The sequence below is a fragment of the Nesoenas mayeri genome, assembly GCF_963082525.1.
Source record: "Nesoenas mayeri genome assembly, chromosome: 3".
Classification (NCBI taxonomy): domain Eukaryota; kingdom Metazoa; phylum Chordata; class Aves; order Columbiformes; family Columbidae; genus Nesoenas; species Nesoenas mayeri.
Genome location: NC_137544.1, coordinates 67,022,855 through 67,034,735, shown reverse-complemented (window position 1 = coordinate 67,034,735; position 11,881 = coordinate 67,022,855). Strand labels below are relative to the sequence as shown.

Here is an 11,881-nt window from a genome sequence, read left to right as displayed (position 1 = left end):
GGTACTTGATACAAAGTTGACATTGATTGATTGATTGATTGATTGATTGCACAGGACTGCAATCTTCACTTTCAGAAGTGATAATCATCTGTTATTTCTATTGAGCAGATAGATTTGTAGGTGTTTGGTACTTCCTGTCCTGTCAAGTGACATGCCCAGGAAATTAACTTTGAAGTTACTCCTTTGGAAATACGCTGAGGATGAAGGTCCAGCCCACAGCCTTGAATGACGGCAGATTTTCACTGATTATTCAGTAGTTCCTGCAAAGCTGTCTTCTTTCATTTGGTAGAACATTCACAACTTCAGAAGATGAGCAGACTGAATGAGTAATGAGCAACTTGGTCACAAATTTCAGTCAAAAGTTTAAAGATAAAGCATGAAGTTGTCTCTGACTGTAATAATAATTCAGACGGGATTTAACAAAGAAGCTGGATCAAAACTATAGTTGTGCTGTAGTTACTCAAATTCTTGATGCATCTGTTAATAACAGAACATACTTTTTCTAATTTGTTGTAGAAAAACAAAACTGCTCAAGCAGTAAGAGGCAATGACTTAAACATCACTATGGAGCATCAGACAATAAAAGGTATTTAAAATAAACCATTATGATAGCTGAACACATATAAAAATAATCTCTTTATTGTGATTTTTTTTTTCTTCTTGCCTGACAGTTATTTCTTAAGAATAAATATTAACAGGTGAAAGTATATCTGCTGAGCCTCCAATTTAATGGTTTTTTTTGCAGCAGAGCTTTCGTAACAAACTTCTCCGCTGGCTGCTTGTTCCCTGCCCTACACCACCCCTTCTTTTTGGGCAGTACACGGGCTGGCAAGGCCACACTGCCAACCAGATGAGGGACCTGCCCCAGTGACAGTCTGCTTCCCACCCTCTTCGCCCTGGATGTTGCCAACAGCAACGCTGGCTTCAGTAAGCCTCTTCTCTCCTCATATCTGCCCTTGCACAATCTGTGAGTTGTCTGAAGGCATCTGCAGAGCTAAAATAGGGAACAGATTTGAAAGAAAAATAGCATTTTTAAAGACTGGTTGTTTTTCAGTGGCATCAGTTCACTTAAGCCATTCAACATATAGCTGAGCAAACATCATGTTCTCCTAACCATGGAGGTGAGAGCAGGAATGAAGTGAGGACCCAGGGCTGCTGAATGTCTCACAAAAAATAGTGTGGCCATATGTACTCTCCTGGTACAACCAGCCACCTGGGGAGTTGAGCTAATCTGTTGTACTCTGAACTGGAGCAGAGCTGGAGCTCTGAAAAAAAAGAAAAAAAAAAAGGCATCTGACCAAACAGTAATTAATAGCTGAGGTGGCTACAGCAACTTTAGCAGCTGTAGTCATTTTGGAAATAAACTGGAGACTATCCTCTAAACCACAGCAACCTGAAAAGCTGAGCTTATCCTGATTTAGGAAAGATTTTTTTTTTTTTTTCCTGCTCTGAGAGCATTTCAGAGTACATAAGATGAAATAAAGAACACATTTAAAGAAATTACATTGGTCAATGAAGATCCTAAAAAAGTTTTTAAATGGGCATCCTAAAATAATTCTATAAGATGTTACTTTTTTATCTCAAAACACTTTTATACTTTGAAGTAAAATCAATTGATTTTAGATCTATTACTCTAATACAGAGAGATAATAAACTCAAAACCACTTACAATGAATTTTAAAATAATTCTCATGTTACAATAAACTAGAAAAAATGAATATGTAGTGACCCTTGGTGCTAAATCCACTGTTTTCAAGCTTTAGTAAGCTATTTGTTCATCTGTATGATGGAGGTTTTACTCTGATACACAGAATACATTGCTTGGCTTTTAAATTGATTCAGTAAGAAGTCTTTCATGAAGAGTGAAAACCAACAACCTTCCACCTTCAACTCAATAATTCAAATCCCATTTAATTAAGTTTTTATTCAATGAAATGATGTATAAAAACTTACAAATCTGAGAACTTAACTATACACAAAAAGATGATATTCAGTTTAAACGTATACACAGAGAAGAGCTGTGGTTTTGACTTGCCCTCTCCCGCCCCTCCCCCCAAAACACACACTGTCTCCATTTAGAATGGGGCACTTATTCTGTCCACTTATACCTTCTTTTGGCCCAGTAATTGCTCAGTGGGCTTCACTGCTGCTGTCAGTTTAGGTTTTTAGGCTACCAGCAAAAAATCTGGGCATCTATATAAAATAATAATTAGCAACTTGATTTTTAACACAAAGATGCAGTGCTACCATCAGCAGTAACTAAAACTACAGAATTCACCCTTTCAGTTTTTGCAGACTTTGTGTTGGCTTTGAAAATAACAGGACTCTATGTCATAGAGCAGAATCTGTCTGTCAGCACTATAGATTAAAACAACCATGATCCCCTGTTGCTAGAACATCTTTGCACCACTTTTGCTTCCTCTTAACTCATGCCATTAGACCAAATGAAATCATGGACTTTCCTTGCCTAAGGCCATAAAGCTTTTCTCTCTCCTTTCATCCAGAATGACTCAAACCTATAGCTAAGACCACATGCATGTGCTGCACTAATGATGGTACAGTGCTCACCAGTATGTCACTTCTCTGGTTTCCTTTGTATAGCATGGGTGACAATACTTACCTATTAGCTTCTCTTCAACAGGCCAATAAAAATGCACACAGCTCAGGACATTTTAAATTTGATTAAAAATAACCTGTGCAGTGACTACTTTGGTCAAACAACTAAAAGACTTTCTGGGCTGAATCTGAGAGTAGACGGCCAGTTGCTTAAAAAGGATGTGTGCATTTATTTACCTGTACCAAATATACACACAAACACTTTCTATATATATATATAAATCTTTATACATATACAGTATTTTTTTATATATATATATAAAGATTGCCATCACATTATTATTACAGCTACTTAAGTCAAAATTTGACTAAGTAACTACTTTGCTTAACTCAATGATGCTATCTGAAACAGATACCCAAAGGCATACTTGAAGGAAAACATAAGGCCAAAAGAAACCCAACACCCTCAGCTCTTTTTAAGTCAATGAACAGTGATTTTTGCATTCATTGAGGAAAGTTCCAAGGGTTTTGAGTTATAACCTTAATCAGCTTGTACGTGGACTTCTAAAAAGCATGGTGTTTAATTTGCCAGATCTTCTCAAAATGCCTTTTACCAGGGAAACTAATATATATCTATATATATATAGATATATATCTATATTTGCTTACCAAACTGATCATCCGTTTCTCATTACACTCATCATTGTATCTAAATACACTTTTAAGCAATCTAAATTTTGTTTAAAATCTATTAAATTTGGATTAACTAATACTATCAACATAGCTGGATTATTTTTTTTCACACGTTCCTTTGTATTAAAATCAATTGTGTTGTGGTTTGATGCAAGAGCTTTTTGCTTGTTTTGGTGGGAGAGGCAAAGTCCAATTTCCTAATGTGCCAGTACAGTTCTGGTTGCTGAAGACAAAGGGTGGGAAGGAGGCTGGTGGAAAAGATGGCAGGGGTAAGTGAGGTAAGAGGTGGGGGGAGGAAAAAATTGATTTAATAAAAAAGGAGTAAAGAAACTTTTAAAAAATTGATACAGGTTTCACATTCAGTCTAACAACACTGCTTCCTGCTCCTTTTTGATGGAGGCTAACACTGCATTATCAGTCTCTGTGGCTTCTGTGTCCCCACCACCTAGCAGAATGGAGCGATCTTCTTCTAGTGTAAAGACAGAGTTTTGATTTTGGCACGAATGTTTGACTACTTCATTGGGAGTTGAAAATGTTTTGTCACACAAGTTACATTTGTAGGGCTTGTTGGTCTGTACTAGCATGTTGTCCATTTGACTGCCTTCCTCAAAGGTACAGAGTTCCAGAGTCTGTTTGTCCACCATCGTGTACGTGTCCATGCTCTGGTTTAGGCACACATGTCTGGCAGCCTGGTTAGCCCTACAAAAGCTTTTGTCACAAGTGCTGCACTTGAAGGGTTTGCCAGTGTGTATGTACATGTGCTCCCTCCAGTGGCTTTTCTGAATAAATTTGCGACCACAGATGGAACACTCGTATTTCCGCCTTTTTACTTCCCTCTCTTGATCTGCCTGCTCCAAGTTGTCTATGTCTGCAATGTCAGAGGGAGGTGGTGTCTCCGACTGCTGCTGCCCATCAATTATTGGGGAGTCTGAGATCTGCTGCAGCTCGCTGTCACTAATCATCCCCGCTTCAGGCACTTCCACAGCATCTTTATCAGCTGTGTTGTTACAGAGAGACAAAGAAATATTACTTTCTCCTTGCTGGCTAGATGTGAAGGGAACTCCTGTGTGGATCTGCAGGTGTTCACGCAAACTACTTCGCAAATTGAACCGGCGACCACAGAGATGGCAGGCGTAGTATTTTGGGAAGCTTCCATTCCTTTTCATAATGCTTGGCTTGACATGTGCTATTGTGAGTGAGGCAGGCTGTTCATCTGAAGAAGATGCTTCCATGTTGGCCTCTTCTCCTGAAGGTGAATTATTTCCAGCAGCAGATACCAATTCTGGAGATAAAGAAGATGGCAATGGGTCAGAAGTGGACATATTTGTCCGGGTCACTTGTGGCAGAGTTGTGGCTAACTGCGAGAGCTGCGAGCCTTCAGAGACCTGCTCTTGGTTCATCCGCGATGTCTGTGGCCTTGCGTCTCGCCCGAGTTTGTCAGTCGCTGATGTAACCTTAGTGGGATGTCTTATCTGGTGATCTGCGATCTGAATGCCATATAATGAAGATGCTAATGGAAAAACTTGATCTGGGTGAGAAAAAGTTCCCTGACTTGCAAGGCTGGCCTCTTGAATTAGTGGATATGCATGCAGAAACTTTATTCCCTGTTCTAGCCGAACTGGGTCAATGAGTTGCGGTGCCATCTTCCCAGTGTACATCAAATGCAAAAGATAACTGAAGATATCTGGCTGTATGTCAGTCGCTTTCAAACGGACACATTCACTGAAAGGTGAAACAAAATGACCAGTAAGAGATAAGGAAAATATTTTTTTTTTTACTAGATCTAAGTTATTCAAGCATTGATAAAAATCAGAAGCATCTACTTAAATTCAAACACAGAATCTGCAATAAATACAGCGAAACGCTTTAACATAAAAGAGCTAATCTTATTGGCCACTTGAAAGATGACATTTTTTTTTCTTCAGTAACTTCTTCAAGTAACTGGCTTGAAAGACAAAGCTGTCCCATTGCAAACTACACCCTCCTAAATTGTTGTTATGTTATAGATTTGGTGTTACATATTAATATATTTTGTAAATTGCAAAGATATTTTTCCCTTTTTTCAGGTGGATTTAAACACATCTGTAGCTAAATTAGAACCTGCTAGCACTGGAGTCTAATTGACAATCCATTAAACTTCTCAGTACTTAGTCTTGAAAACACATAAAATTCATCTGGCACTTGGTTCTTTGGCTTCTATGGCTTACTAGTGTTCACACCTACAGTTCTGCAAATGTGTGGTATCACCTTGTCTCAACTGCATTATGACCCAGAAACCATGAAGGATGGGGTGTGAATCCCCTGCAACAGGTGTAGCCTGAGCACATCTATCCTGTGGAGACCAGGCTCCTTACAAAGCAGAGCGGTAGCTTCCTTCCTTCAACAGGGAGGAAGAAAAGGTAGCACCAGTGGTACCACCTGGTCAGCCTAACAGCCCCTTGGTTAGAGTGCTCAACAAAGTGAAATGCTTTGGCTGTGATGCCTTCTTCAGCCCAGGACCGAGACCAACACCGTCCTCCAGCTGAGAGCATGCCCTGTGCATCCACCTTTAGGATACTCTGGACTGAAACACCCACCACACCCCTGGCTGAAGTTGGATCCCTGTGCAAAAAGAGAGCCAAGGCTCACAGAAGAAGAAATAAAATGAGGAACATCTTGGTTAGGCCAGTCAGCTAACAGGAGAAGATCTGGGATTCTAATGTTTTTTCCAGAGTTATTTGTAGCTCTAGTATTACACAAACATTAAATAAGACAGAAATCCTGAAACGGACAAGACTGCACACTGTGGTCTGAATGCTCTAACCACAGTAGGCTGCCAAGCTGAGGAGGATATTACAGCCAATTCCTCTGTTTCTTGAGGTGCATCCTTCTTGAGCAATCTGACTGCTTTTGAATTGGGATATATTACTCAAAAGTAAACTTTGCAATGCTGTCTTCCAGGGATGACTGTGTGCTCCTGATGGAGCATGAAGACCAATACATCTGCCTGCAGCCCAGTCTCAGAAGTGCAAATGCACTTCTGTCCTTGATGTTTACTTTTAGCTAAGAACTCTTAGCCAAGGAGTTAGGAGTTTCACTCACTTAACGTAAACTTTTTGAGATAGTTCAAATAACTGGGAAAAAGAAAAGACAAAAACATTTCTTTAAAACAGTCTAACACTTTTGTTAGCTTTTCATTGCCTTCCATGTAAGGCTGCTTCTGCCCTCCCCCTCAAAAAAAAAAAAAAAAAACAACCCACAACAAAAAAACCCCACCACCTTATTTTCTACCACTATGCAGTATTATTTAACTAACTTAAGTAAACTGTAAAAACAAAACCAAAAAACTTCTTTTATAAGTTCATTTCTCAAAATCTCCTAGCAAATACTAATTGGGTTGTATAAAATGCTACGGAAACATTAAGAATAGTGCCAAAAGAGAGAAGAGAATAGTGAGTGGGGGAAGGAAAGTGCAAGAGTAAAGACAGAATCCTTTAAATATTCAGTTCTAGGAATTCTATGCTTTTATAATGATAAAGAAATTGTGCTAAATCACAACATTAGTGTTAATGAATCACAGTTCAACTTCAACACGTTTTCAAGTGAGATTCTAGTTTGCAGATAAAACTGCATTCCATATTCCTTAAGTCATAGCAAGAAGCAAAACCAGCACTTTCAGGTTTAAAAATGTTGCTCCACCTCTTTAGCGTAGCTACCTGAACATTTGAACAGTGAACCTTTTTATAGTTACCTGGTTTGATGAACAAACAACATCTTGAAGTAGTTGGAGAAAGAAGCAAGGACCGATTTATGTGCTTTGAAGTAGACATCACCAATGGCAACTGTGCAGTCACACAGGAAACCAAACTCTCTCTGAGCATTTAGTTGCTGCAGCAGAATAAGTCCATGGTTGGCCAAATCCATTTTTTTACACTCTGAAAAGCAAATTACTTCCATGTAAAACTTAACAGTAGATGCATAGATATAACAGTACTTGTCTCTTAACAGATATTTTCTTCTAAGATCTGTACACCATGCTTTAGTAACACCTCTTCATCCCAAGCTACTGTGTACATATCTCACATGTAGGCAAGAATCTCTGGTTCATGATGGGCGATGCAATTCACACAGGTGCAAAGGATTTGCTGAGGCTTGTAGAGGCAGGACTAAAGAGCTCTGAAAAGGCAAGGGGGAAACATACACAGCAAAAGGAAAGGAAGAAATAAGTAGTAAAAACACCTATTTGTAATGGGAAGAATAAAGTATTTTGGCTGCCATTCATCTGTTCAAACAGGAAAAATAAATCTCCCTTCTGGTATCAGTTACCCTCACCTAAATGAGTAGGAGAGACAAGAGCAGAACCCAAAAAAGGCAACTTAGATGCTTTTAACCTGAATTTTCAGTGTCTCCATATATCTATTATCTAAAAGTTATGTGTCCATCCAGCTGAACCCAAACCAAACATTAACTAAGCATTTCTGATGGTTATGCCCTCTCCTGGGAAATACCAGATATATACCTGAGTGTCCCTGGGCTGAAAAAATGAAGTCATTCTAGGTGTTGGCAAGCCCTCTGGCCTGTCACAACACGAGGGGCCAATATTTTCACTCAACAGCTATTTATTAACTGAGACCAGCTACAACAGCATCTTATAAGGAACCCACATGCCAGAGAGCCTTAGGCTTACCTAGCAAATCAAGGCACCCAATGTGCAATATGGCAAGAACCTGAGCCCCCATAAACCAGGGGTTCTGTGGACACCCCTCTCCCTGCACCTCCTTGTACAGGCTGTTGGAGGCTGCCCTCAAAGAACTACCTGAGAGATATAAATGTTTTCCAAAGGATTCAACAGCAGCCTTGGAAGCAAGAATTTATAACTTTGGGGAAAAATAGCTGGAGAAACACATTAGGACTGTTGCCTGTGGCTGGATGGATGAATATACAGCCGGTAAGATCAACAAGTGGATATAAGCTTAACCAAAACAAACACAGCTTTGGGCAGAAAGAATGAAATTATGCAGTAATGTAGCCCCATAAAACAGCACGAAAAGTCAACAAAATACCTATCCATATTGTGCCCAGAACAATGCAGATGCTCTATGAACAGAAAAGAAAGTGAAAACAGAAGTGGATCAAAAATGGTAGATTTATAAAAAGTCTTGGGTATTTCCTCTTCAAATTTAACAGTAAGTTGTTGAAATTTTAGGTAGGGTACAAACAGCTTATTTCATCTATACAGTAACAGCGTGGCCTTTTGGGAAAGAGAATAAAAATGCATTACACATATGCCAATATGTTTAGTCATTGCAGAAACAAGTATTTCTACTTGCTGGAGAGTGAAGAATGCCCTTGTATTTAAAGCAATAACCAGACGGACCAAATGCATTCCTTTGCATTCACATGAGATCAGAACTTGAGTCAATGGTGTAAGGGCAAAGAAATACAATGTAAGACACAGTTGATTATTTTCTTACAGTTAATAAGGTAAAACAAAAACACAACAGGTTCTAACTCTCTTTAGTTTCACCCTCTCTTCTCTAAATTACTTTTTGTATAATTATGTTTGTACAAACAATATGCCAAAATCCCCTCTCTCCAAGAGGGAATACTTGCTGTCAGCAGTAGCAAAACCCATGTTCATTGTTATTTAATACTGCAAGATGCTCCACACAGGTAGACCTTGTGATGTTCCAAAACCCACACCAGAGTCGGGTGTTTGTTTGTTGTTTGTTTGGGGTTTTTTTTAGCTTTAATTTAGATTATTTTCTGTGTGCTACATTTTTTAATTCATGAGTGTTGCGTCTGGTTTGTACTTGGGCAGCGAAGATGTCAGGCAGAGCAAACCACTGATGTGAAGTAGCTCCAAGCCAGAAAGGCATCTTTTGTAGTTACCATCATACTAAATTTGTTTAGCTTGTAGTTTCACCCCTATCCAAACAGCAGTCACTGTGGCAGTTGAAACTGTTACCCTTCATCAGAACCTGAATGAATCTTTTCACAAAATGATACAGTGTTCCTACACGTGCACAACACTAAGTTTTTGTGTGCATTTAAAATATATTTAAATGTTTTGAACTGAAATGATAAGGCAGGGGTAAGGAAAGTGCTGTCTTTTGTATATTACAGTACATTACAGGTATGCATTTGTTCTGGAGTTCTACCCTTACCTAATCACAACGCTGTGATTAGCACTAACAAGGCTGTGCTTTAGCACTGACGGGTTTAACACCTGTGGTACAACATTTCCTGTGCCCTGAAACCCTACAGGCACAGTCCCTCCCCTGCACAGCTTGACAGGCTAGCCTGGCTCCGCTTATCACAACTTATCACAATTACCTAATTTGCTCAGCTGTGGGTGAAAGACCACGCGAGGCCGAGTCCTTTCGGAAGCCGTACGTTTACTCCGGACAGCGCGAGCGGAGAAGCCGTGCCACAAGTCAAGGGCGTGACTCAGAAAGAGCCGGTACCGGAGCACTCCGGCGACGCCGGGAGCGAGGGGGAAGGAGAGGAGCACGGAGACCGGCAGCCGCTCGGACAGGGAAGCCCGTGCTGACAGGAAACAGCTGCCGGCGCGGCTCGGGCACAGCCCGGCGCTTCCCGGTCCGTCCGCGCACACCTTAGCGGACACCAGCCCCCCCGACCGCTCCTGGCGCTCCGGCCACTTCAGCGGCAGCGAGCACCAGCCGGCCCCGGCCGCTGCCGAACGCGCCCCACCGGCGGGCAGCCCCCGCCCCCACGGGGCAGACAGGCGGCTGCCGGGACCCCGCGCTGGGGCCCGCACCGGCCCCGCCCGCCGCAACGGGACCGCGCGCGCGCGCCGGCAGCGGGGGGGGGGGGGGGGAAGACGAGGGGGAGCACGGGCGCGCGCCGCTCGGGCGCTCCCGCCGCCTGCCGGCGCCGTAGCGCGCGGCGCGGCGCCGCTGGCGGCGTGGGGGCGTGGCTTACCACCCGCCCTCTCCTCCGCCCCCCTCCTCCCCAGAGTCACGCTCGGCCTCTGTGGCACAGGTGACGGCGCTTCCCCATTGGCCGCCGGGGCGGAAGGCCGGGTGACCGCGAGCCGCTTTCACTGGCTGCGCTCCGCCCCTCTCTCCGCCCTCCCCGTCCGTCCCCCAGCCCCCCCCCGCGCACGCCACGCGCGCACGGACGGACGGACGGAGACGGCGCGAGACGCAGCGCGAGCGGAGCCGCCAGGGCGCGCGAGACGGGAACCGCCGCTGCCGCCGCCGCCAGGGCCGCCCAGCCTGCCGAGGAGAGAAAGGCGGGGCCGCCCCCTCCCGCGCCGCGCGGCGCCCTCCTCCCCCGCCCTTCCCTGCGCCGGATGCCGCCCGAGGCGGGGCCGCCCCGCTGCGGGCGGGCGGGCCCCAACCGGCCGAGCCGAGCCCGGCGCCGGAATACGCCGGCCCCCCCCGCCCCCTCCCTCTCTCCTTCCCGCTGCCCCCTCCCTCCCCCAGCCCAGCCCTCCCCTCCCTTCGGCGCGGGCCCATCCCCCCCCCCCGGGCTGTGCCCCGGATGGAGCCGTCCGGCCCGGCCCGGCGGGGGTTTGTCAGGGGGCCAGGCAGCCCCGGCGGCGCCAGGCGAGGGCCTCCTCCTCCGCGCCCCCCTCGGCCCGCCGCGGCGCGGCCGGACCCCGCGGCCGGGCGCCCCTCGCACACAATGAGGAGGTAGGGCCGAGCAGGCCCCGCCGCGCCCCCGCGCCCGCCGCCGCCTCAGCCCGGGCCGCGGCCGGTGCGGAGGGGCCGGGCGCACGTGCGGGCGGCGCTGGGATCCCCGGGGGGCGCGGCGCGGCCGGTGCTCACCTGGGGGACGCGGGCCGCCGAGGCGCCTGGTGCCGCGCGGGCCGCCGCCGTCTCCGCGCCCAGCAGCAGCAGCAACAACGGAGTCAGCGCGGCGGCGGCGGCGGCGGCTTTTCCTGTCCGGTTACGTTAGGGTCACATGACCGAGAGCGGAGCACAGAGGCTGCAGCGAGGAGCCCCCGCCGGGGGGGAGGGGAGGCGGCGAGCGCTGTGGCGGCAGCAGCAGGAGCCACCCAGCCCCCGCCCGCCCCTCCCTCCCCCGCCCGCCGCGCGCTGCGCGGGCCGCACCGGCGGGACCGGCCCCGCCGCCGCCCTCCTCCTGGGCCTCCGGCGGCGGGCGCGTTGCCTCTTTAAAAGTCCCGGGGGTGGGGGCCGGTGCAGCCTCCCCCAGCCTGTGCTGCTCGCCGCCGCTGCCAGCGCCCCTCCGCCGCCCGGGCTGCGGAATAACGGGCCGGGCCGGGCTGCTGCTGGTTCACCAGCGGGCCCGGCTCGGGGCCGCGGCGGCGTGTCGGGCCGGTGCGGGGCGGCGCTGCTCTGCTCTGCTCTGCTCTGCGCTGCTCTGCGCTGCGCTGCGCTCGCCGCCGCCTTCCCGGCGCCTTGCCGGCCTCGCCGCGGCGGCAGAGGCTGCCCGCCGCCAGCACCACCGGTGCCGCCGGGGGCGCCCGGCTTCGACGCCGGGGGACGCCGGGTGGCTCCTGCCGGGCGGTGCTTGGCGGCCGAGCGAGGCTTTCCCCGGGTTCTCCGCCGGGGAGAAGTGGCGGGCGCAGGTGCGTCCCTGCGCTTCGCGCCGAGCCACCGGACTTGGCGGAGACGGGGACAAACCGGCGGCTGTGCGAGCGGAACGGGAGGTGTGACTGAGC

General features: G+C 47.1%; 1 protein-coding gene across 3 annotated transcripts; it reads right to left on the bottom strand.

The window, feature by feature from the left end:
* Positions 1-2,075: 2,075 nt before the first annotated feature.
* Positions 2,076-11,444, bottom strand: ZBTB2 (zinc finger and BTB domain containing 2; the record flags this gene model as incomplete). Of its 3 annotated transcripts, none has more annotated exons than XM_080342204.1 (3): positions 2,076-4,971; positions 6,980-7,163; positions 11,025-11,444. In XM_080342204.1, the coding sequence occupies 2 exons, from the start codon at positions 7,150-7,152 to the stop codon at positions 3,609-3,611; spliced, it is 1,536 nt and encodes a 511-aa protein (XP_080198330.1). In that variant the 3' UTR covers positions 2,076-3,608. The 3 variants fall into 3 exon arrangements, with proteins under 3 accessions (XP_080198330.1, XP_080198331.1, XP_080198329.1); XM_080342205.1 differs by lacking the exon at positions 11,025-11,444 and adding an exon at positions 9,565-10,010; XM_080342203.1 differs by lacking the exon at positions 11,025-11,444 and having other exon boundaries at positions 6,980-7,185.
* Positions 11,445-11,881: the final 437 nt, after the last annotated feature.